Source organism: Tursiops truncatus, chromosome 4 (genome assembly GCF_011762595.2).
Source record: "Tursiops truncatus isolate mTurTru1 chromosome 4, mTurTru1.mat.Y, whole genome shotgun sequence".
NCBI classification, from domain to species: Eukaryota; Metazoa; Chordata; class Mammalia; order Artiodactyla; family Delphinidae; genus Tursiops; species Tursiops truncatus.
The window spans coordinates 125,144,375-125,170,995 of record NC_047037.1 but is presented as its reverse complement, the minus strand read 5'-3'; the positions used below and the strand labels follow the sequence as shown (position 1 = coordinate 125,170,995).

The 26,621-nt window shown below is 39.2% G+C and overlaps 1 protein-coding gene across 3 annotated transcripts; it reads left to right on the top strand.

Annotated features, from left to right (window-relative positions):
* The first annotated feature begins 3,842 nt into the window (after positions 1 to 3,842).
* Positions 3,843 to 26,367, top strand: MRPL39 (mitochondrial ribosomal protein L39). Of its 3 annotated transcripts, none has more exons than XM_019923118.3 (10): positions 3,843 to 3,997; positions 4,796 to 5,002; positions 6,797 to 6,936; positions 9,802 to 9,901; positions 10,986 to 11,053; positions 14,501 to 14,613; positions 17,136 to 17,201; positions 18,647 to 18,800; positions 23,358 to 23,421; positions 26,264 to 26,367. In XM_019923118.3, exons 1-10 carry the CDS (start codon positions 3,934 to 3,936, stop codon positions 26,269 to 26,271), a joined length of 984 nt encoding a protein of 327 aa, XP_019778677.2. In that variant the 5' UTR covers positions 3,843 to 3,933; the 3' UTR covers positions 26,272 to 26,367. The 3 variants fall into 3 exon arrangements, with proteins under 3 accessions (XP_019778677.2, XP_019778680.2, XP_019778679.2); XM_019923121.3 differs by lacking the exon at positions 3,843 to 3,997 and adding an exon at positions 4,000 to 4,018; XM_019923120.2 differs by lacking the exon at positions 3,843 to 3,997 and adding an exon at positions 4,025 to 4,158.
* Positions 26,368 to 26,621: the final 254 nt, after the last annotated feature.

Genomic DNA, 26,621 nt, shown 5'->3' with positions numbered 1-26,621 from the left:
TGTAAATTTGAGAAACAAGAAAGCATCGGCTTTGGAGGTCGATCTGCATTTAAGTCTCAGCTCATCTCGTGATTGTGGGAGAATAACTGTGTTACTGGATTCTAGATTTCAGTGTTCTGTTTCTCGATGGAGACTTTTATAACCTCATTTCCTGGCTCCCTGCAGAAGGCAGACACCTCCTGCCGGACTCCACTGGGCTTGGCTGTGGGACTTGCTGGGGTTAGGGGACTCGGAGGCTGAGTACCAGCTGGATCTGAGCAGAAGCTCTGAAGGGTCCTGATGAGTCCTTGCTCTCTTTTCTTTTTGCCACAGAATCACAAGTCCCAAGCAGGGGCTGCTTTTACAGCGTGGATTCTGGGATAATATTGCAGAGCCCCAGCGGGCCTGTAGCTGCTGCCCCTGACAGGCAGTGTGCGCAAACCCGACTTTTGTGGTTGAAAACTACTGTGGTTATTCCCCCAACTTTTTATTTGGAAAAATTTGAGAATAAAGTTGAAAGAGGGGGACCATCAGCACCTCACTTAGCTTCACCAATTGGTAACATTTTGCCACATTTGCTTCCTTTCTCTTGCTCCCTCTCTATGCTTACTGGACTGTTTGAGAGTTACTTACAGGTGTGAAGATACTGCATCCCTAAATATTTCAACATTATATCCTAAGAACAAAGCCTTTTTCCTATATCAATACAATAATCATATCCAAGAAATATAACATTGATACAATAATATTAATTAGCATACAGTTTATATTCAAATTTCTTTCATAATAATCTCCTTTGTACATTTTTTTCTTTCTGATCCATAACCCAAGCAAGGAGCATACACAGGTACTAGTTGTATGTTTCTTTAATCTCCTTTAATTTAGAGCAGGTCCCTGACCTTTCTTGGTCCATCTTTCACGAAACTGGTATTTTTGAAGAGTACAGGCCGGTTGCTTTATAGAATGGATCATTTTCTGGATATATCTGATTTTTCTTCCTCATAACCCTTTAGATTCAGGGTCAACATTTACGGTAGGAATACTACATGGGTTATTTGTTTATATCACAACAAGGAGGCACAAATAATGTCAAACTGTCCCATTTTGGGTGATGACAAGTTTGACCACGATGTTAAGGTGGTATCCATCAGATTTCTCCATTGAAAAGTTTCCTTTATCCCTTTATGTTTTGTCAGTAATCTGTGGGGTGATATTTGTGAATATCTTGATCCTCAACAAACTTTCCCCATTGGTTTTAGTATCCACAGATGATCCCTTCCTGAATTAAACATTACACTGGTAGTTGCAGAATGGTTGACTTTTCCCCATTCTGTTATTCCTACTCTATGTGTTACCTGGCATTCTTTTGTAAAGAAAAGGTCCTCTCCACTCTCTACTCCCATTTATTTTTGAGTATCACTATGGGCTCATGGATTTTTAGCATACATAACGTTATAATCCTTCATCATTATTCTTTTTGTAATTCAAACTAAATTTGTACAATGGGAGCCCCCTTTGAGCTGGATCCTGTGTCCTTTTAACATGTTTCTTCCTGTCTTTGAGTATTTTCTTGCCTTCTGGCACAATAAGGTGCTCCGAGTTCACCTTCGATATTTACTGTCACAGACCTGATTCTTTTTATTTGGGAGGGAAATTGAAAGAGTGAGACTAAGATTTGGGGAGAGGGATGATAAAGAAGGGGCAAGATAGGAGATTTAGGGTAAGGAAATATTTGGGGGGTTCTTGGCCAAATATCTAACTCAGGTAGGTCTCTCAAGCTCTCCCAACCTGAATTTCCTCTCCTAGAAGATGAAGATTAATAATATGCTTATTGCATGAGTAGGTTGTGAGAAAACCTGATAGATTGGCATGTTCAACATGACTGGCCATACATTCAGTATTTGTTGGACATTATCATTTCTAACATCCTTCCAGCCAAGTTAATTTCTGTGATATTTGTGACTTCCAATCACTGCTTCCTGTGCAATTCATGATTAAACTTGTTTAAATTTATGTTCTGAGGCTTTGTTTAAGTATCACTCTAAAATGTTCTGCAGGCAACTACATGAGGTTAAATGGGGATAGACTCTAAAAGGCTAGCGAAACAAAGATCACCAAGGGATCAAATTTAAGGAGGAAGCAAAAAATACACATTTTTTGCTGATATATACACATCACACATATATATTGATGTATGCATATTTCGTGTTTTGAGATAGTATCTTAATTGAGAGGTGGTCTGGTAAAATGCAGACTGGGTTTAAATCCAAGTTCGGACACTTACTTACATTCCTCATTTAAAAAGTGAAGATAGGGCTTCCCTGGTGGCGCAGTGGTTGAGAGTCCGCCTGCCGATGCAGGGGACACGGGTTCGTGCCCCGGTCCGGGAGGATCCCACATGCCGCGGAGCGGCTGGGCCTGTGAGCCATGGCCGCTAAGCCTGTGCTCCGCAACGGGAGAGGCCACAGCAGTGAGAGGCCTGCGTACCGAAAAAAAAAAAAAAAGTGACGATAATTATACTTTCCCTGTGCAGTTATTGCGAATGTACAATTTGGGTCAAGGTGACAGATCTAACAAGCACAGAGTCTTCTTTTTTTCTTGCAGTTTTATAAATAATGTACAACTCTGTTTAAGGTGTACAGCATAATGATTTGACATGTGTATATATTGCAAAATGATTGCCACAATAAGTTTAGTTAACATCCATCACCTCATAGAGTTACGAAAACAAAATACTTTTTCCTTGTGATGAGAACTTTTAGAATTTCCTCTTTTAGCAACTTTCTAATACACCATATAGCATTGTTGATTATAGTCATCATGTTGTACGTTACATCCCCAGTACTTATCTTATAACTAAGATTGTGCCTTAGGACCACGGTTCCCCAATTTCGCTGCAGGAGGTAAGTCTCACGGTGCCCATCTGTTCCTTAGCCAGTATTGCCACCTGGTGGTGGTGTCTTTCAATTGCAAGTCAAGGAGCAGAGTAGGGAAAGGCCTTGGGCTGAATTTGTCAATTTACACGATTTAAATAAAGCTATAGCAGTAAACAACTTTGAATAAGAGCATTTCCATACTAAACCTCTGGGATGCTTACTTCAATATCAGCAACATCCTAGTCGGACAAAGGAATCAGACACTGCGCTGAATGCAAAGGCATTCAGTCGTTCAACAAATAACATATTGAGCACCTACTGTGTGCCACGCTGCATTCTGGGTGCTTGGGATCCATCAGTGAACAAGAGACAAAAATTCCACCCTTTAACATGGGATTGTTTTAACGTGCTCTCTATATAGTATATAAATTAATCTAGATAATTTGTAAAACGCTCTACGGATTACAAAGTTCCCTCCAACGTCAACAGGACACGTTTTGAGGTCCATATTACTACGGCTAAATAAATGGAGAAGCCAGGCGCAGACCCACTCCAGCTACCCTAAGAACTCACCCTTGCAAAACCGAGAGTTAAGCCAAGAGCTTGAAGATGCCATCGACGTGGCCGGCCGGGCTGACCACGAAAGTAAGAGTAAACAGAAGTCAGCTTTTCTGTTTTTCTCCCCAGAAACATACTTTGAGAGAAACAAGGGTTTTGCTCAGCAGGCGGGGAATCGAACCCGCGGAGGGCGGAGGGTGACGACGCGTGTCGGGCTCTGCGGCTCCAAAGGAGACGCTTGTCCCCCTGCAGAGCCCACCGGGTGGCCGACCGGGCGCCGTGGGGCCGAGGACCTCGGGTCATCCTCCGCGTGCCGGGAACAAGTCGGGCTCTGGACTCCAGACCTCCAGCAACTGACTATCAGCGAGGCGCGAGCGCGTCCCCTGGTGGCGGATGCCGCCCGACAGCCCGGCCCGGAACAAAACTGTCCGACGGAACCTGGGGTGCGCGCTCGGAGTTTCCGGGGAAGAAGACGGAGAAGGACTTGCGCGCGGAGGTTCCTAGCGCCGCGGAGGAGGCAATGGCCGTGGGAGTCTGGGGCTTGCGGCTCTGGCGGGCCGGCCCCGGCGGCGGGGCCGGCTGGAGTGAGTTTTAGCGGCCATAGGGTCAGGGAGGGAGGCTTAGAGGATGGTGTCTGCCTAGATTGGGCCCGAGGCGGGTCCTGGGGGGTCCCGCAGGGTTGGGGGCCGAGGAGGGTCTTTTGAGTCCCTGCTGTGTTGGCCGCAACACCCTTCCCAGCCTTGGGGTACATATCTCGGGACGCGAGAGGGACGGGGAGGGCAGGGGCGGGGCCGCGGGAGGAGCTTGGGGTGCCCCTGGGTGGGAGACCACGTCCCGGTGCAAACGTGTCCTTATTTTAACATTGGACCCGTACATGCCTTGCCAAATCCTCTGATTTGGGGTTTGGAAAATAAGCTTAGCATTTCTCTCTCTACATATGGAGAGTTTTGGCGTGGGACCTGCAGTCTCGTGGAGCTTTCTTGTCCTCAAGACCTTGTCAAAGCGACAGTTTTGCTCACGTTTCCAATGACTGGGCTGGTTTTGACTCCACTTCCTGGTTACTTTTTGCCACTTATTGTAAAGCCCAGATTGGAATACGACCTAGGAAACTGGTGGGAAGTGGCGACCTGATGGTGAAAGAGCAAACTTGAAGTAAAGGCGCGGATCAGGGCAGGCTGCAGTTCTTTTCCGTGGGCGTTTTAATTATTAATATTAGAAAGGGGTTTAAGTTTACTTCTGAACTCATTTTGGTGAACAGCGTTTAAAGTTCCCTTGCCTCCTATTCTTTCCTTGTTGGAGGATGGTGATACGGGAGGGGAACAGGGTGGGGCAATATATTATTTTTTTGGTCAGTATTCACATTTATTGTAACTTCTGCACAGGATTTATAGCGACATCACCTGCTTCTCAACTGTCACCGACCGAACTGACAGAAATGCAGAATGATCTCTTTAACAAAGAGAAAAACAGGCAGCTATCATTAACTCCCCGAACTGAGAAGATTGAAGTTAAGCACGTTGGGAAATTTGACCCTGGCACTGTCTTTGTCATGAATAAAAACATCTCAACTCCTTATAGCTGTGCCATGCGTAAGTAACGAATCAGGGTACCATTTTGAAGATTTTGCATAAATCAGGAGAAGAACTGGTACAGAGGAGACAAGATGCTGTAATTGCTCCCTGAAGTTCCCGGAAGTTCTCCTTTATCTAGCATCTTACTGAGTGTTCACTGCAGGCTTAGCAGTTGAGGGCACTGTGGGTCTTGAAAGGTTGGTGCTGTAACGCATAGGTTGTCCTGGGACTTGCTGGAATCTGGCTGAGTTTAGAGGGCTGTCATTGTTTCCTGCAGGAGGCAGACCTGAAAGCATTGCTACTAGTGTGCTTGCCTCTTTTAGACACACTGTGGTGTAATGGGAGCAGTCACCATGTGAGTCCCATTAAAGGATTTTGGGGTGGAGGGACTGCCCTGGCCTCAGATGATCAGCTTTTTTTGGCCTTCTTTTCCTTTCCTGCTCTTTATAGCCTAACTTAAGTCTTTTATCTGCTCACCACTTGCCTCTGTGTGTTGTGTCTTTGTTTACATTTACATGTACATGTAGTAAATGTGTGAGTGCATGGGGTGAATGTGATTGGGGTAAAAATATTTGTTGTGTTCATATCTTAAGGGAGGAAACAAGGCCCTGTGTGTGATTTGGTGTGGAAATGAAGGGAACAAGGCCTCTATGTTATTTTCGATCAAAATGCTTTTGTAGTAGCTTTGATAGAACTGGTAACGTTTAAATTCCAAAAGAACAAAAAGTAGATATGTACACCTACATGCTCGCTCATATATGATTGGCTGCATTGTTCAGATTTTTGGAAAACTCAGTAATGATTCCATTTAAGTAATTAACTTTAGTTAAAAGCTTAAGCTGACCTGCCGAGTGTGTACTCTCAATCTTCCTTTACTTTGGCACTTGAATTAGTACTTATCATTGCTTACTTGTTTGGCAAGCATTTAATGAACCTCTGCTGTAGGATAGGCATTAGGAATACAGAGGAGGCTAAGACAAAGCTCAGGCTCAGGAGTTTTACACACATCACATGTAGAGATGAAGCCTCTGAACCACTCTTAGCATGACCACTGCCCTCAGACTTGCTTGTCACTCATACCGTCAGTCATTCAATAAATTTTATTGAGTACCTAGTGTATTTCAGGCCTGATGCTAGTCTCTAGCTATACTGGCGAGTGAGCAGAAATAGGCATGATCCCCGCCTTATGGAACTTATTTAGACCTGTGGTTTGACCACTTCTGTGAATAGCTGGGTACTCAAAAAACATCTAATCAGAGTTGGAGTTGCATTCTGGAGTCATATAACAGACCAGAGCTGATTGGTTTATGTGTGAATTCATACTGATAATTATTGAATAAAAACTGGTAACTATGGTATTTAACTTGAAGAGTCCATGTTAGGGAAGTAAAGATGGTTTGGGAGCAAGACCCCAAACCCATCTAGAACAGACTTACTGGGATGTATATTTATATATTTTCCCTTCTAAGCTGTGTGTGCATATAGCCAAATATATCCACGATGCTGCTCTCTGAATATTTAAGGGTAGCTCTTGGAAAACTATTTTATTACTTAATAATTGACAGATTAATTTCAAGTTAGACTTAGCCTTAATGATTTTTGTTTGGGTAATTTCATTAATAATTAGCAATACATTGGATGTGTTGGGAATCATTTTTTTTATTGGCGACAAATCTTTTTTTTCTCCCCAAAAAGGACAGCTTGCAGAATCTTGCCTTTCTGTTGTTTTATTTCTTAACGTAGCGCTTAAACATGTAATTTTTCACTTGGGTTTTGTTAGAGTTAGATCTTCAATCTGTTTTAAATTCCTAGATTTAAGTGAGTGGTACTGCAGGAAGTCCATTCTGGCTCTTGTGGACGGACAGCCTTGGGACATGTATAAGCCTTTGACCAAGTCATGTGAAATTAAATTTCTTACTTTCAAAGATGATGATCCGGGAGAAGTCAATAAGGTATTTCTGCCTCTATGTTCCTTTGTATCCCTCCCCCAGTTTTCTTTCTAGTCTTTTTTTAAATTAAAATCTGTTTCCTATGGAGTTTGAAATGTACAAATCTGGCCAAGGTCAAATGTTGTACTGTACTAGATAATCAGGGTTTTACTTGGTAGATTAGGCATGTTCATAGTTCAAAAATCCTCAGTGGCATTAATGTCTCCGTATTTTGGTTTGAGAAAACTAAATGACATTCATATCTTTGTTCAGCTTGCTTTTATTAATCACCCTGTATATTGCAGTAATTTCATTCTTGTCTTTCACCATCTTTTCTGGATTATTTCAATAACTTTTTAACTCTCCCACCCACCCCACCCCCCTTTTTTTTTTTCCTGCGGTACGCGGGCCTCTCACTGTTGTGGCCTCTCCTGTTGCGGAGCACAGGCTCCGGACGTGCAGGCTCAGCGGCCATGGCTCAGGGGCCTAGCCGCTCCGCGGCATGTGTGATCTTCCCGGACCAGGGCACAAACCCGTGTCCCCTGCATCGGCAGGTGGACTCTCAACCACTGCGCCACCAGGGAAGCCCCCACCCCCCTTTTTTAATCTGAAAGTCTTCCTTAATAGTCCTGCAAGAGTTTTATTAAATGATGTAAGGATGATGTCACTTATTCCTAAAGAACTTGTCTACCTGATAACCGTTCATATAACTTTCCCAGCTCTGCGTGGACACTTTTCTCACTCTCGCCTGCCTTTTGAGCTTCACCTTCCACGGGATCTTTCCACTTCGTCTTTGCTCCAGTCACACTGGAGGACGTGGTCACTAATGGTTTCTGTTGTGTTATCCTCCTTGCTTTTGTTGATGCTCTTCGAGTATTTTCTTTCCTCCCTATTAAAATCCTGTTTATCTGTTATAGTTCGATTAAAATGCCATATGCTCTGTGGAACCTTCTCAGTTTCTTCTTGTCAGAATGAATCCCTCTTTTCTTCTGGGCCTCACAACATGGGGCTAGTGTCTCTAGATACAGTAGTTTGATTTTCCCTTGTAATACGAACTGCTGAATGTACTGGATTCTTGGCTCTGTGACGACAGGGATCATGTCCCTTATTAGATCTTGTCCTTGACTTACATACAGTAGGTATTTAATAAATATTTGTTGAAATGAAATACTTAAAGAAGGAAATGGTAGACATGATAATAGTAGTAGCTAACATTGAACATTTATTGTATATCAGGCACTGTTTTAGTGATTCACAGGTATTAACTCATTTAATCCTCTTTAAGAATTCCCATAAAAGGTGCTATTATCTCCTTTCTACAGATAAATAAACTGAGGCAAAGAGAGGTGTCGAAGCGTGACCAAGGTTACCAGTTTGCTAAGTGGCTGAGCCTGGATTTGCATCTAGGCATTGACCCTGGAGTTCACCAGACATTAAAAACAGTCAAGTCAGATAGATGAAGAAGTGCATTTTGCTACTGGCCTTCAAGGCCTGGGTTTGCATTTATTTTTAGTATATTTGTATGGTTGTGTAGAACACATTCTGGAGCAGTCTCTGCCATGTGCAACCGAATGAGCCCACTCTTGTCCTCAGATACGGAGAAGAGCTTAGGAAAGCTACGTGCCTAGTTATAGTAGTGCCAGTACAGAGCTTAAGATGGTGTAGGACTTACATTTCTCTTTATGACTCTGGGAAGGTCATTGCATGGATACCCATATTGGGCATGTCCATGGATCAAAATGCTAGTGAGATGGAAGCCCAGTTAATAGTGAGGTTGCTTTGTTATAAATATGAATAACCTAAGTGATATGTGATGTTAGGTATAGGATAGGAGTCATAAATAATTCTTTTTTTAAATTTTATTTATTTATTTATTTATTTTTTGTGGTACGCGGGCCTCTCACTGTTGTGGCCTCCCCCATTGCGGAGCACAGGCTCCGGACGCGCAGGCTCAGCGGCCATGGCTCACGAGCCCAGCCGCTCCGCGGCATGTGGGATCTTCCCGGAACGGGGCACGAACCCGTGTCCCCTGCATCGGCAGGCGGACTCTCAACCACTGCGCCACCGGGGAAGCCCTATTATTTTATTTTTATTTGTTTATTTTTGGCTGCATTGGGTCTTTGTTGCCATGTGCGGGCTTTCTCTAGCTGCAGCAAGCGGGGGCTACTCTTTGTTGCAGTGCGTGGGCTTCTCATTGCGGTGGCTTCTCTTGTTATGGAGCATGGGCTCTAGACGCACGGGCTTCAGTAGTTGTGGCACGTGGGCTCAGTAGTTGTGGCTCGTGGGCTTTAGAGCACCAGCTCAGTAGTTGTGGCGCACGGGCTTAGTTGCTCCGTGGCATGTGGGATCTTCCTGGACCAGGGCTTGAACCCATGTACCCTGCATTGGCAGAGGGATTCTTAACCACTGTGCCACCAGGGAAGCCTATAAGTAATTCTTAGAAGTTGGCTTCCATTATAAAGCAATTATATTCCAATAAAGATGGAAAAAAAAAAAGTTGGGTTATCCCTCCATATTTATGTATGTTATAAACAGGTATATTTTAATATATTTATTTTACTTTAGCACAAGTTTGTTAACAAGTTAACTTTATACTGGGTTAAAAGTAAAATTACTACTGATAGTAAAACTATTTATTGGTTGATAAACATTATAGTGTCTGGTATCTTATACAAACATTGCTAACCACATGAAGTTGGTGCTTCATTCTTTTGTGGGTTTTGCTTGGTGGTGGTCATGTCATGGTCTGATGGTAACCATTGCTAAATGTGGAGGATGGACAGATATTTGAGAAATGGTTCCTAAGTCAAAAGTCAACCTAAATTTTATATTAAAGAAATGTTAGTAAATCTTGTGTTTATTATGTTTGTGTGCATTTTATTTTTCTAGGCTTATTGGCGTTCTTGTGCCATGATTATGGGCTGTGTGATAGAGAGGGCATTCAAAGATGAATATGTGGTCAGTTTGGTCAGAGCTCCAGAAGTTCCAGGTGATGTACACATATAAATAAATAAATAAACATATATATATGTGTGTGTGTGTGTGTGTGTGTCTATATACATATATATATATATGTGTGTGTGTATATAGACACACAGACACTTTCTGTAATCTTTGAATATTTTGGTACATATTTTTGTTGTATAGAGTTCACTTCTAATTTAGTCTAATATAAATTACCATCATACATACATTCCATTTATTATGGGTAACAAAATCCATCCTATTACTGTCATATATACCTTCTATTTATAATGGTAAAAGAATCCATTTTATTTAATTACTGGCGGTCAGTTATTAACATAATAGAATTAGAGGAGAATGTTTCTTTTGAATGTGAATTTCATGTAATTATATTGTGTCAGTATTTATTTCTTAGCATTTTAAGTACTTATTTCCAAACAGAATGGGAGGAGGAGATATGAGTATAAATAGACTTCTGTAGAAAACTGTGTTTAGGTGGTACCATTTCACCAGAAATGACCCTGACACTGGGGAGGAATACCATTTTGGGGAGGTGGAACAGTTCACATTCTTTGTAATTTTCCTAAAACTAGGATTTTGCAACAGTATGTGTAGTAGGATCACAACTGTAGTTTTTTTTAAAAAGGTGGAAGTTTATATACCAAAAAATATTTGATTTGGCAATAAATGATTCTAAGCAAAACAAAACAACAAAAAATGAAATTTAGAAGATATTAAAAAAGAAATTAAACATTTCATGTCCATTTAGTTATTCATCTACTTATTAACTATCTTACTCTTTAGGAATTTTTATATCTAGTAACTAATATTTGAGATCTCTATGGTGGTAATATTCCTGAAGAAAATGTGAATGGTTAAAAAATACTGGTGATGTTGGGTTAACAAAAAGGTGAGTTAGTTTTATGGTGGGGGGAAAGTTGGTATAGCTCTGACAAGCAGCTGGAATAATGGTGACAATTTTATAATTTGTAGTGTTGGGAGAGATTGTTGACCCTTCATTTTATGGTCTAAATATTCATTTGTTGCAAGTTAGTAACTTTCTACCCTAACAGATTTGACTTTGCTTTTTATTTTGGTTGGATTTACAGTAATCACTGGAGCCTTCTGCTATGATGTAGTTTTGGATAAGAGACTTGATGAGTGGATGCCAACAAAAGTAAGTCTACTCTTTGGAGTATTAATTTTAGAGTCTGTGCCTTTCTTTGTTAGAACGAGTCCTGTGTTAGTATTGTTGAATGGTACTGCATGTCGAGGATATTAAAAGAATCAGTCAATCTTTATTGTTGCTTTTTAGTGTATTTAAGACAGATGTATATGATTGAGGGTATTCACAACAGCATGATACCCAGAATAAAATATAGAAGCTTAACTATCTTGGTTGATGTGGGGGCGAGGGGCCTGGAGCCTTACCTCCTTGGATCTTCAGAGCACAATTTGAAAACCACTGCCCTAAGCCATTTTAAGCCTATTGCATCCTGAGATCTTCCTATCACCAAGGGTTACATTGAGAGTGGGGGAGGGGTGAATTAAAATATCGGGCTTTGACAAAGGTAACCGAAGTAGCAGCAAACTAAATAGCAGCAAACTAGCCTCTTCTGGAATGGTCTGCCTTCATAAGGAGGGTGCTCCTTGTGGGTCTGGGACTGGGGTAGCAGCAGGAGCCTGGTTAACAGAGTGAATCTAGATCAGGTGCTGTGCAGGTAGAGGATGCTGATGGCTTGCAAAAGTCAAGCCTAGAGGCTTAGTTATGATTGGGGAGAACAGACAAATGCCTAATTCTTAATTAAGCAAAACTGTATGTCCTACAGATTGGAAGTCTGGAGATCAGAAGAGGGGAGGCAGTGTAGCATACCATTTTATCAATTCCGCTATGTACATTTTTTTCACATTTTAATATCTCTGAAAACAAATGTGTCTTTTGTTTGTTTCTATAACTTTTTTAAATTAAACTGTTTTTAGTTGAAGAAAATTATAGATACACATGGAGTTTAAGGAATAATACATAGAGATTCCATGTTCTTTTTACTCAGTTTCCCCAATGGTATTATCTTGCAAAACCATAGTACCATATCACAACCAGGATATTGACACTGATACAGCCAGGAACATTTCTATCACTGCCAAAATTACCCATGTTTCTCTTTAGTCTCCATCCGCCCCCCCCATCCTTAAACTGTGGCAACCACTAATCTGTTCTCTATTTGTATAGTTTTGTCATTTCAAGAATGTTATGTAAATGAAATCGTTCAGTATGTAATCTTTTGGGATTGACTTTTTTCACTCAGTGTAATTCTCTAGAGCAAATGTGACTTACAGTAGATAGCATCTTATGATTATAACTGGTAATGTTTTTTCTTAGTGGTGCATCTCGGATTTAGTGAAATATTGTAGTTTCTAAAAGCAAAAATTTTGGAGTCAGCCAGCAAATGCATGGAAAGATGCTCAACATCACCAATCATTAGAGAAATGCAAATCAAAACCACAATGAGGTATCACCTCACACCAGTCAGAATGGCCATCATCAAAAAATCTACAAACAATAAATGCTGGAGAGGGTGCAGAGAAAAGGGAACCCTCCTGCACTGCTGGTGGGAATGTAAATTGATACAGCCACTATGGAGAACAGTATGGAGGTTCCTTAAAAAACTAAAAATAGAACTACCATATGACCCAGCAATCCCACTACTGGTCATATACCCTGAGAAAACCATAATTCAAAAAGACACATGTACCACAATGTTCATTGCAGCACTATTTAAAATAGCCAGGACATGGAAACAACCTAAATGTCCATCAACAGATGAATGGATAAAGAAGATGTGGCACATATATACAATGGAATATTACTCAGCCATAAAAAGAAACAAAATTGAGTTATTTGTAGTGAGGTGGATGGACCTGGAATCTGTCATACAGAGTGAAGTAAGTCAGAAAGAGAAAAACAAATACTGTATGCTAATGCATATATATGGAATTTTAAAAAGCCGTACTGATGAACCTAGTGGCAGGGCAGGAATAAAGATGCAGACATAGAGAACTAACTCGAGGGCACGGGAGGTTGGGGGTGGGAGGGCAAGCTGGGACGAAGTGAGAGAGTGGCACTGACATATATACACTACCAAACGTAAGCTAGATAGCTAGTGGGAAGCAGCCGCATAGCACAGGGAGATCAGCTCGGTGCTTTGTGATGACCTAGAGGGGTGGGATAGGGAGGGTGGCAGGGAGGCTCAAGAGGGAGGGGATATGGGGATATATGTATATGTATAGCTGATTCACTTTGTTATACAGCAGAAACTAACACACCATTGTAAAGCATTTATACTCCAATAAAGATGTGGGGGAAAAAAAAAAGGAAATCACAAATGACACCTGAAAAAAAAATTTTTGGAGTCAGGGAAGATCCAGATTTAAATGCTGGGTTTGACAGTTATTTCCTGTGTAATCCTGCCGTTACTGCTTAATATCGAGAGAGAGAGGAGGGAAACAGGAAGGAAAAAAGAGAGAGAAAGGGAGGGAAGAGAGATATTGGGAGAGATGGGGGCGTGAGGGGAGAGGTTGGAATGGTTTCTTCATGATCTGTGGACTTGTGGCAATATAATTTCTTTTTTTTTCAAGTCTGTCAAGATTCTTAATTCATTGGGGGAGTTAAGTAAAAACTAAGGAGATGAAAATTTAAGTCTCATTATGTATGAAACTTGCTGCCTCCTTTTCCTTTTTTTAAAGATAAAACTTTAAAAAAGAAATGTGCTAGTTAATTGCAGGCACCATGGGGTTTAGAAAGTGGGGGAAAGTTACAGTCAAGTAACAGCTATGTTAAACCATGAATGTGCATTGGTTATACAGAAAATTGTCCATTTAAGAATGGAGAAGAGTCATTTCATTCAAAAGAGTCTATTAGGAAGTTTATGGAAAGAATTTTATTGCAAAAATTATTTGCATAATAGTGCTTGATCTTTTCTGTATTAGTTATGATTTATAGTGTGAAAACTATAGTTTTTATTTATAGTTTTTATTAAACTCATAAACATTGTTAATGTGTATTATTAATCATTTTAATTGTGTGAAATTGACATTTTCATTAAACAGAAATTTCTAATATTGGATTTATGCTATATTTTGGACATGGCCAACGATGACATTACATTTCCTAGTGAAAGTTTCTGAGTCACATAAATAATAATTTTTTCCTCATGCCTTTATTTAAAAAGCTTAGTTTTATACTCATAGTATAAACAAATTTTTGTATCTTACCATTTACTTATTAGTATTTCTACTTGTTGCACCATCATTTTAATAAACATTTATAGGGCTGTATAATTTGAACGAAATGTTTATTAAAATTTCTTTGTGGGATTATCCATAATATTTCTAATACAGGCGGCTATTTAATTACAAGTTTTGTAGTTTGTAGAATTGGGAGAAATTGCTAATTGTACATTTTGTGGTTCCAGTATTTAATTGTTGCAAATTAATGCTTTCTTTCCTAGCAAGTTTGCTTTTTGTTGTAGTTGGACTTATAATATTAAGCATACAGTTTTATCTGCCTTATAGGGAAATGTTTTTAAGTAAATTGTTACAAAAGGTTAATACTTTCATTTTTAAGGAGAACCTATGTTCCTTCACCAAAGATGCTCGTACTTTAATTTATAAGGATCTTCCATTTGAAACTCTGGAAGTTGAAGCAAAAGTGGCGTTAGAAATATTTCAACACAATAAGTAAGTGTTGGCTTCCTTTTAAACAAAATTAAACCTCCCAAAGTTGTATGTAATGAAGAAAATTCAGCTCTTAATAACTTTCATATTTGATGTATTTATGTAGCACACTTTTTACTTTTTAGCTCTGGGATCTCTTTTCTGCACCAGCCTATTTGCTTTTGTTCATCTCATTATTTCACTGAGAAGAAGTGCCCCTGCCACACCTTTGATAATTTTCTTACTTTGTCTTACTTCTCTTTTTCTTTGGCTAGTCCTTTTCTTTATATCACCATAGCAATATGTTTCCCTTTTTTCCTTCCATTGTGAAGTGGTAGCCTACGTTAAGAAATTGTATTATTTTGAATTTAAACTTAAATTTATTTAAACTGTTGCATTTGGCAACCTTTCCTTCCCATCTTTCCACTCTTCAGATGAAAAGGGTAAGACAGAAAATACCAGCTGTTCGGAGGCAGCTAACAGCTGAAGTAAAACGTTCACACAGATCTTAGTCTTCTGCATGGGAATTAACCATTTGATAGATTTTCTTCGCCAACATGTTAAATCCTGCCTGCCTTCTCAATTCCCTTTTTCACTCAGAAAACTTCCAATTTATCTTCTACTAATTGTGAGAACATAAACTAAAATTTAATGTTAAACAAATTAAAATTAGAATTAATTAGAAAGGAATACCTGCATTGCAAAAAATCATATAGATACTAGATTCTGAAGCCAAAATGTGCGCCTGCAAATTGTTAAAGGTAAATAGTTTGGAATTTCTTTAGCTATTTATAAAATGAGGCACAGATTCTCATGGGGCTAGTTTATAACATTTAGCATATTTTGGAACCAGTGTACTTAGAAAGCAGTAGGAATATACTGAACTGGAATACAAATTATTCTTTACAACTAAATTACCATTAATTCTATAAGAAAATTCCTTAAATTATCAGAATTTATCAAGTCACCTCCCCCACCAAAATTCTAGGGCTGTGTTGTCCAATAGAAATATAATGTGAGTCATCTATATAACTAAATTTATTAGTTAGCTATATTAAAAAAAATTCAGAATAAAGGTGACGTTAATTTTAATAAAACAGTTTTATTTAAACAATGTATGTGAAACATTTCAACATGTGATTGATATTGAAAACAATATTTTATAATTCTCTTTTTCATACTAAGTCTTCAGAATCTGGTGTGTATTTCACACTTAAGGCACATTTCAATTAGGACTAATTACATTTAAGTGCTCCATAGCTACTATATTGGGCAGCGTACTCTAAACTTTCATTTCATGTTACACTGAGATTTCCCTTTCCTCCCACTCAACTGTCAAAGTCTAGGAGAGGCTTGTAGGACTTTGATAACTTTAGGTGAATGTGTAAAGGGAGGTGGGAGATCATCTAGGGGCAAGTTTGAGGAGACAAGAGTTTTGGAGGTTGAAGGTGGATCAGTGATGGGGCCTTTCTCCTGTAGGGGGAACTTTCAGTGGCTTTGCCTCCCAGGGGACAGGAGTTTCTCTTAGAAGTGGGTCAAGAGGAACAAGTATTCAAGGGAATTGGCTCCCTCAGTAATCATCAGGGCTCTGGAAGAAGGGGTGTGGCAGTAAGCGGATGTTTTTGCACAAACTGACGCTTCCCAACCTTGCCACACATGTGTAATGTTTGTTTAGCATTCTGGGGTAAATAGGCAAGGCTCTTAATAGTAAGTGGTAAGGTCATGATTTGAACCTGGGCTGTGCAGTTCCATCTGTACTATTCATTATACTGACAGACCCTAGTGGATTTGAGAGACATTTAGGCAGTAGAATTGATGTGACTTGGTAATGAATTGGATGGAGGGAATGTGGTGGGAGAAACAGGAATCAAGGAAATCTCTGAAGTTTTTCACTTGGAGCTGCGGGTAGTTGGTGTCATTTATTAACCTAGGGAATTCAGGAATAAGAATAAATTTGGTGAGAAAAGAGAGGGTAAGTTTTTGTTCAGTTTGAGAACTTGGGAGTGTAAGATGCTTGTAGACACCCTGGTGGATGTCTGGAGTGTTTTGGATATACAGTTTGGGGCTCAGAAGAGGTATGTGGATTGGAAGCAGAGGTGTAGAAGATATAAACACATAAGTAGTAATTAAAACTGTGCAAATCAAGGAGCTAGCCCAGAGAGGATGCTTAGAGTGAAAAGAGTTTATGGACAGAACCCTTGAAGGGCAGGGAAAGAGAAGGGTGACCAGAGAGTTAAAATAACAAGCAGTAGGGAATGCCACAGAAGCCGGTGGAAAAGAACACTTTGAGAAGTGGAGGTGAGCAGTGGAAATAAGGACTAAAGAGTGTCCATTAGGTTGGCACCAAGGAGAACAGTTTGGTGGAGTTGTGAAGCTGTGGCCAGATTGAAGGAAGTGAGGTGTGAATGGGAAGTGAGGAAGGGGAGACTCCAAGTGTAAACCCCTCTTGCAAATATTACGGCTGAAGAGGAAGAGAAAGGGAAATGGCTTTAAACACCTTTTTGTACATTTAGGATTAAAACATTTGTTTCTTTGCTGCTTTTTAGGTACAAATTAGATTTCATAGAAGAGAAGGCATCTCAAAACCCTGAGAGAATAGTCAAGCTACACAGGTAAGTAAACATATAAAAATTGACTGCTATGCTAATTTATAGGAAGGTTTAGTTTTATTGTTACCTGACTGGTGTATGACTGGAAAAGATTTGTACCTTAATTTGTTGGTCTTATTACCTTACTTTTTACTGCTTTGTTCAATTTTTTGCTATGGTGTAATTGGAAGCTTTAAGTCATCTTCAGGAACAGTTGTGGTTTCTGTTCCTCATTTTATTGTTTGTTATTTCTATTTCTGAAAGAGTTGGAAACCATTGTAAGAAAATGTAATTTTTAGAGTTAATTTTGAAATTGGGCAAAATACTCATTGTTATGAAATGAACATGATTCATATGTATATAGAAACATGAGTACTGCCTAATTAGTTACTACTTATGTTACATATAAGAAAGTTATATCACAGTGTGCTTTCTGATGCTGGGATGAGAGAGATAAGAATGCATTATGCAAAAGTGGCTTCACGGCCTGTATCTGTTTTCTCAACTTAATGTTTTCTTGACTCAGATTTAAATTTTTTCCTCTAGGAAGCTGTCTTACATGCTAAATTCTAAACTCTGTTGCAGTTAGTTGTTATAAGGTGATAGGATATCAGTTTTAGACATTGGATCCACTTGATAGCATGATGTGTTCAGTGATCTTAAGAATCTTTAAGGGACTTTCTTGGTGGTGCAGTGGTTAAAAATCTGCCTGCCAATGCAGGGGACACAGGTTCCAGCCCTGGTCCAGGAAGATCCCACATGCCGTGGAGCAACTAAGCCCGTGTGCCACAACTACTGAGCCTGTGCTCTAGAGCCCACGAGCCACAACTACTGAAGCCCGTGCACCTAGAGCCCGTGCTCCACAACAAAAGAAGCCACCACAGTGAGAAAACCGCTCACTGCAATGAAGAGTAGCCCTGCTCGCCGCAACTAGAGAAAGCCTGTATGCAGCAACAGAGACCCAAAGCAGCCAAATAGTTAATTAATTAATTAATTAAAAAAATATTTAAAAATCTTTAAAATTATATTAATGCTAAGTAAGAAAAGGATTCATTGGGTTTTTTTTTGTTTTTTTTTGTGGTACGCGGGCCTCTCACTGTTGTGGCCTCTCCCGTTGCGGAGCACAGGTTCCGGACGTGCAGGCTCAGTGGCCATGGCTCACGGGCCCAGCCGTTCTGTGGCATGTGGGATCTTCCCGGACCGGGGCACAAACCCGTGTCCCCTGCATCGGCAGGTGGACTCTCAACCACTGTGCCACCAAGGAAGCCCGGATTCATTGATTTTAATTTCTAAAATTTTAGTCTCATCACTTGCGATTCTTGTGTCGGGGGCTATTAGAGATGGAATTGATCCACATAGATTGTTCTTGATTAGGGATGTAGTGGCAAAAAGAATGAATAGATTTTTTTTAACTATTATAAGTGATTTGATTTTGAGGTTTTATTTGTTTATTTTTTAAATCAAATCAGATTTGGTGACTTCATTGATGTGAGTGAGGGCCCTCTTATTCCAAGAACAAGTATTTGTTTCCAGTACGAAGTGTCAGCGGTTCATAATCTTCAAGCCACCCAGTCGAGTCTTGTACGAAGATTCCAGGGTCTCTCTTTACCTGTGCACTTAAGAGTAAGTAAAGCTTAAAGTTTCAGGTCATTCAGTTTGGGTGTGGGTGTGATTCTGGTCTTGATTTTATACCAATTTGAAGGACATACATTTTAATTTTCATTAAGTTGTGTAACACTAATATTTTGTCAACTTGGGTTTATGATTAAAAATAATTTTACCCAGGATGTAAACAGATAATTTACAAAAGAAGTATTGGTTGAAAAAATTAAGTCAAATTGAGATAGTTTTTCTTTTTTTTATACATTTATTTATTTATCTATTCTTGGCTGCATTGGGTCTTCGTTGCTGCACGTGGGCTTTCTCTAGTTGTGGCGAGCGGAGGCTACTCTTTGTTGCGGTGTGTGGGCTTCTCATTACGGTGGCCTCTTCGCTGTGGAGCACGGGCTCTAGGTGCACGGACTTCAATAGTTGTGGCAGGTGGGCTCAGTCGTTGTGGCTCGTGGGCTCTAGAGCGCAGGCTCAGTAGTTGTGGCACACGGGCTTAGTTGCTCCGCGAAATGTGGGCCCTTCCTGGACCAGGTCTCGAACCTGTGTCCCCTGCATTGGCAGGCGAATTCTTAACGACTGCGCCACCAGGGAAGTCCGAGATAGTATTTTTAATACTTCAAATTAGTATAGAGGAGGGTGCAGTGAGGGGTAATGGAGCACATATTGATAGGACCTTCAGGGGTGCCTTTTGGCCTTAACATTTGGCACGTTCTTCTCCCTAATCTATTTTGAGGATCTATTCCATATCATTTTCCATATTACTCCCACCCCTTGCTAATGCTTCTATTTTTTAATTAAAGTTCTGATTTTGAGATAATTGTAGATTTATATGCAGTCCTAAGAAATAATACAGAGAGATCCCAAGTACCTCTACCCAGTTTTTCCAATGGTAACATCTTGCAAAACTATAGCACACTATCACAACCAGAGTATGGACATTGATACAGTGAAGATACAGAGCAATTCCTTCACAAGGATCCCTCATGTTGGCCTTTGATAGCCACAGCCACTCACACCCACTCCCCTCTGCTCCGCCCCCACCTCCTTGCTTCTGGTAACTTCTCATTTGTTCTCCATTTCTATAATTTTGTCATTTCAAGAATGTCATATGAATGGGATCATTCACTATTGTGATCTTTTGGGATTGGGTTTTTCACTCAGTGTAATGCTCTGGAGATTCATCTAAATTGTTGCATGTATCAATATATCAATAGTTTGTTCCTGTTGGGCTCTCCTGGTGGCACAGTGGTTAAGAATCCGCCTGCCAGTGCAAGGGACACAGGTTCGATCCCTGGTCTGGGAAGATCCCACATGCCGTGGAGCAACTAAGCCCATGCGCCACAACTACTGAGCCTGCACTCTAGATCCCGCGAGCCACAACTACGGAGCCCGAGTGCCACAGCTACTGAAGCTCGTGCACCTAGAGCCTGTGCTCTGCAACAAGAGAAGCCACCCAATGAGAAGCACGCGCACTGCAACGAAGAGTGGCCCCTGCTCACCACAACTAGAGAACGCCCATGTGCAGCAACAAAGACCCAAGGCAGCCAAAAATAAAAATAAATAAATAAATAAAAAAAACAAAACAAAAAAAACAGAAAAAAAAATTGTTCCTTTTAATTGCTTAGTGGTATTCCTTGGTGTGGATATACCACAGTTTGTTTAGCCGTTCACGTGTTAAAGGATATTTGGGTTGCTTCTGGCTACTTTGAATAAAGCTATTCTGAATAAAGCTGCAGTAAACATTGGTGTGTAGGTTTTTGTGAATAAATGTTTTCATTTCTTTGGGATAAATGCCCAGGAGTGCAATTGCTGGGTCATATGGCAGGGGCATGTTTAGTTTTTTAGGAAACTACCAAGCTAAGTTCCAGTTTCTGTTCCCACCAGCAGTGTGTGAATAATCAGTTTTTCTAATCCTTGTCAGCACTTGATGTTGTCAGTAATTTTTATTTTAGCTATTCTGATGGGTTTGTAGTGGTTTCTTATTTAATTTTAATTTGCATTTCCCTACTGGCCAGTTATGTTGAACATCTTTTCATGGGCTTACTTGCCATCTGTATCTTTTTTTGATGAAATGTCTGTTTTTCTTTTTTGCCCACATTCTAATTGGATTGTTTGCTTTTTTACTGTTGTTTTGAGAGTTTTTTTTTTTTGTTTTTTTGATATTCTGGATACTAGTTCTTTGCTAGATATGTAGTTTGCAAATATTTTCTTTCTGTCTGTAGCTTGTCTTTTCAATTAAAAACAGGTAGCAGTTTTTAATTTTGATGAAGTCCGGTTATCAGTTTTTCCCTTTATGGATCATACTTTTGGTGTCAATTCTAAGAATTAAATGCCCAGCCCTAGATCCCAAAGATTCTCCCCTATTGTTCTTCCTAAAAGTTTTATATTTAAGTTTGTAGTTTATTTTGAGTTAAATTTTGTATAAGGTGTGAGATTTAGGATGAGGTTCCTTGTTTTCTTTTTCCCTATACTTGTCAAACTTCTCCAGTACCATTTGTTGAAAAGGCTATCCTTCCTTTGTTGAGTTGCTTTTGTACTGTTGTTAAAAATCAGTGGTCGTATATGTGTGGGTCTATTTCTGGGTTCTCAATTGTGTTCCATTGATTTATGTGTCTCTTCCAGATATCACACAATCTTGATTACTATAGCTTTAATAGGTCTTAAAATGAGGTAGAATAATTCCTCCCATGTTATTATTTGTTATAAAAATTGTTTTAGCTATTCTAGATCCATTGCCTTTCCATTTAACTTTAGGGTAATCTTTTTTCTATCAATAAATCTTGCTGTGATTTTCTTTTTTCTTTTGCCCTACCCCAGTACGTGGGGAGTTTCTTGTCTTTTGGGAAGTCTGAGGTCTTCTGCCAGCATTCAGTAGGTGTTCTGTAGGAGTTGTTCCACATGTAGATGTATTTCTGATGTATTTGTGGGGAGGAAGGTGATCTCCGTGTCTTACTTTTCCGCCATCTTCAATGGTTCTCCTTTGCTGGGATTTTGATAGAAATTTTATTAAACCTGTATATCAGTTTGGGGGGAATTGATGTCTTTACTGCATTGAGCCTTCCAATCTATGAACACAATATATCTTTTCATTTATTTAAATCTTCTTTCATCCCTTTCATCAGCATTTTTTAGTTTTTACCATACGTGTCCTTTACATGTTTTTTCCACACACCTTCCTTTCCTAGCTTTTTCCATTTCAGTGAATGATACTGTCGTCTAGCCGGCTGTTTGAGGTAATCCTTGATTCTCTGTTTCCCTCATAGCCATGCCACATCCCATCCACCAGCAAGTCCTTTCAACTCTTAACCCTAAAACATATTCCGAATGCATCCACGGCATAGCAGCTCATCCACTACTGCTTCCCTCATCCCTGTCGCTCTTTCTCTTCACTCCCCTTCTTTGCTTTCATTCTTGCCCCCTACAGCACATTCTCTGCTGAGTAGCCAAAACGAAGCTTTTAATATACAAATCAGATCATGCAGTTCCTCTGCCCCAGACGTTCCAGTGGCTTCCCATGAACAAATGCCAACCCTTCACTCTGTCTCACAAAGCCCTACGTTGTGTGGCTCCTGCCTCTCTCTCTCTGACTGCATCTCATACCGCTTTCTCCGTTACCCGTTATATTCCACTCACACCTTAAAGTCTCCCACCTGCTGCTCATTCTGCCTGAGCCAGGTATGGTTTTCCCTTTAACATACCATGCTGCTCTTCCTCCAGAAGGTTTGCATGTACATATTTAGTAATTTTACCTTTTATTACAGATTTTACCAGCTCATCCAGTTTGAAATAGTCCCTGACCCACCCATATCCCTCAGTATCACCTTCAACTGAGTTAGTAACATTGATGTGGTCGTTTTGCACCTTGCATTTTTCATTTATGCATTCTGATAATCCTCTGCTACATAAGATTGTTAAGAATTAAGGAAAGTGGTTCTATAACTTTACTGTTGTCTTCATTAGTTTTTACTTGTTCTTTAGGGTAATTTACTAAATCCTCTAGGTCTGCTCTTTCAGTGTGAGATGTCACAGTTGTTTTTTTTTTTTTTAACATCTTTATTGGAGTATAATTGTTTTACAATGTTGTGTTAGTTTCTGCTGTATAACAAAGTGAATCAGCTATACGTACACATATATCCCCACATCCCCTCCCTCTTGTGTCACAGTTGATTCTTAATGAACCTTTCCTTGTGCTTGCTTGTGATTTGAAGAATGACCACTAGCATGTTGGAATTGGCTATTTAAGAAAAGAACGGGTGGAAAAGTGGGACAGATTTTTGCTTCCCATTAGAAGGAACGTGTTCTACGGTGGTAATGATTAAGAAGGACAAAGAGGAAGAATGGCATATTCAGTCCTTAAGTCTTCTTTTCTTAAATGCTAAACAAAGCAGCTGCTCTGTATAGTATGTACCCTTTTTCCCTACTTGAACTCACTTTTGGAACCACTTCGCCTCATTAGTACTGCCTAACTTTTTATGTATTTGTTTTGTTTAAAACCTATGTAAAGACTCAGCCTCTTCTATTGTAACTTTTGTGCTTTATATAACTTATAGTAAATCTTTTCTTCTCAAGGCACATTTTACGATATGGAATAAACTATTGGAAAGGTCTCGGAAAATGGTGTTTTTGACAACAGGTGAGTACATTTCTATGAAGAAATTTTCCTTGAAATTAAGCAACCACTACTACCACAACAACAAAATAATAAAGAAAAAAGAAAAGAGAAAGAAAGAAAAAAGTAATTAGTTGTCTAAATAGCTAAAGCGGTATTGTGGTTGTTGACCCTGTTAGTATTTTGGCAAGAGAAAACTTGTTATTTGGCAATTCTTTTCATTTTTATTTGTTAGTATCATGGGAATGATATTGTAGAACTTGAAGAAAAATAAGAATATTACTGTATAGTAGTTGTAGTTCTTAATGGTTGTAATGGTGTTAATTAGGTCTTGATAATTTTTTGGTAAACTTAATGAACATTTAAAGATTTGCCAGATATGAGTTAAAGCTGCCTCGACAGTTGACATATTAAATATTCAAATGTCCTGAAGAACCAAATTTGAATACTTGTGCTACTGTCGTTTATTCTGTGTCACTAGCATCTAGATTTCACAAATAGGAATGATTATATTTCTTGACCACGATCATCCCTGTTCACTCTTTCAGAGACTAAGTGTTAACTTTTTACTTACATTATCTGATAGCTCTCCTGTGTAACCTGGCCTCATGAACCCTTCCTCATTACCCTAAGTTTCCACTCTAGTCAAGCTTACAAGTACACATCAAACTTACTTTCTTGTTTCTTTGTTTTAGTTTACGTTCTTCTGTCACTTCATTTTTTTCCAGCTTTATTGAAATACAGTTGCCATACAGCATTGTGTAATTTTAAGATATACTGTGTAATGATTTGTTATATCTATGTATTGCAAAATGTTTAACACAATAAGGTTAGTTAACACATCCATGATCTCAGAGAGTTAGCTTTTTTTTTATGATGAGAAGGTTTAAAATCTCTCTTAGCAACTTTCAAATACGTATTGCATATTGTTAACTCAAACTTATGCTCAAGTTTGTTTCTTTATGACAGTTATGTCTAGACTCTGTTTCCCATCCTCCTCCTGTCTGTTTACATCCTACTCATTCTGCAAGACCTTGTCCAAATCGTACCTTCTCCATGTAACATTCTCAGAGTAATCTCTGAACAAATATCCATCCCTGCAATCTCTGCTTGATTGTATCCCTCCTCATATTGTTTTCTGATTATTTTTGCTAGTACATTTACATTGTGTTAACCCATTCAGGGTTGGTTGTATACTATGTGTAATGCCAGAGTTTGAACACAGCACTCGGCATATGGGGGATTACCCAATACATTTTTAGTGATTATTTTGCATGATGATGTGTAAACCTAGTCTTTATCAATGACTTTACAGATAGAATTCACTATTTAGGCACTTAGCTATAATGTTTTTGTGTAAAGGTGATATAAATTTTCTTTTTCTCATGAGAAGAAAGTGTTTTTGAATAGGGAGAGTAACTTTGTCTCTTTGGTTGGTCACAATGTCCATTTTAGATTAAGAAACTAGAGAAAAAAATGAGTCTATAAGAAATGTAGAAAAATAGTAGAGACAGTAACCTAGAGTAGTATCTAGTAGAAATCAGTGAGTAGCTGTTTTTGCAACATTTATTTTGGTTCAGTTTCCTTCTTCCACTGTTTGTTTGCTCGTCTAAAGGGAGTAGGTTAAACATATGCTTCATTGATTTAACTACACAGACTCATTGAATGTTTGTTATGTGCCAGCAACAGTGGGTATAGTAATGAACACAATCTTCTTGCTGTCCTCAAGGAAGTTACTTGAACAGGATAACTAGACTTAGAAGCAGACAATTCAGGTGTACATGTTGGGCTCTGGCATAAAGAAGAGAAGGACCCAAACCAAGCTGGGAGGGGTTGGTTAAGGAAGCTTCCCAGGAATTGATGTTTCTTAAGCTGGTTTTAAGCTACTCGCCTAAGAGGTGTGGAGGAATGGAGTGTGTGGTGAATGTAAGATGAATCTGGATGTACAGTCACATGTAGGGTGGGTGATGAGTCCAGATTAGTTTGTTGGAAATAGAATATGAGGGGCTTGTCTTCCATGATGTGGAATTTGCATTCCCCTCCTGAAGGTGATTGGAGGTAACTGGAGAATTTGAATAAGGAAATGACAGGTAACTGGAGAATTTGAATAAGGAAGTGACCTATTGGTAAACTATTCCTGTGTAAAAGCTCATTCTGGGGGCAGCATGGAAGATAACTGTGACTTAAGCCATAGTAGATGATGAGATCCTGAAGTTCCGGCAGAGCAGTGAAAATGGCTGTGAGAGTTACTTAGGTGGGACTAATAGGACTGTTGATTAAATATGCAGGTAAGAGAACTGTGGATTCTCTCATGCCAGGCTTGGGCACCTGGATAGAGCCGTTCACTGAAATAGATAATGCAGGAAGTAGGGCAGGTTTTGGGGGTGATGAGGGATACAGTTTAGCTCTGTTTGTTTGCTATGTCTGAGTGACATATAATAGAAATATTAACATACAGATATCTGTTTCTACTAAACCTGTATTATACTGTATTCAAAGTAGAATTATTGATTTTTTTCAACAAGATAGATTGATTTAAAATACCTTGTTGCAGCACTGCTGATATTTTTCTTAAACTAATGATTTCATTTTATAGATGAAAAATAAAATGACCATCTTGAGAAGCCTAGATATATGCCTCAGTGTATTTTTAATGGAATTGTTGTACTTGGTAATTTATATTGGGAACTTGGTCTTGTAAGTTTTCTTCTCTTTCTACTTAACTTTCTATAATAATTACTATTGAAGGAGAAAGACAAAGACAGGGTCATTATAAGAGAAAGGCTGTGCAGTGATTTTAAATGGTGGGTGAAGGGTAAAACTAAAAGTGTTTATTAGAAAAGTAAAGCTATTTATGTTTTTACAGGTACCTGAAGATCAAACTCAGCCTACAGAGGAAAGTGCATCTGCCTAGTAACTTCCTCAAATTTAGATATGTGTAGTAAATTAAAATAAAAGTTTTCTATGTAATGTTTGTGTGTGCTTTTTGTCTTTTTCTCCCTAAGATGTATACTGATGTTTACTTTTTCCTTTTTCTAAAGGATAACACAATAAAAATTTTACACAGAAACAACCCTGTCTCCTCCTCTCCCCGAATGTAACACTTTGGCCTGTTTTCTCCTTTCAGTCCTTTTTTGTACATGTATAAACATATATGCACAAATACAAATGCCATCTTTTACAAACATAAATAGGACCATCCTAGTTTCCATTTTTCACTGTTG

What these genes read in the sequence shown, in the direction of transcription:
- MRPL39 (XM_019923118.3), top strand. Translation starts at nt 3,934, where the DNA reads ATGGCCGTGGGAGTCTGGGGCTTGCGGCTCTGGCGGGCCGGCCCCGGC. An exon ending in ATCCGGGAGAAGTCAATAAG is followed by an intron (nt 6,937 to 9,801) that starts GTATTTCTGCCT and finishes TTATTTTTCTAG; the next exon opens with GCTTATTGGCGTTCTTGTGC. An exon ending in ATGAGTGGATGCCAACAAAA is followed by an intron (nt 11,054 to 14,500) that starts GTAAGTCTACTC and finishes TTCATTTTTAAG; the next exon opens with GAGAACCTATGTTCCTTCAC.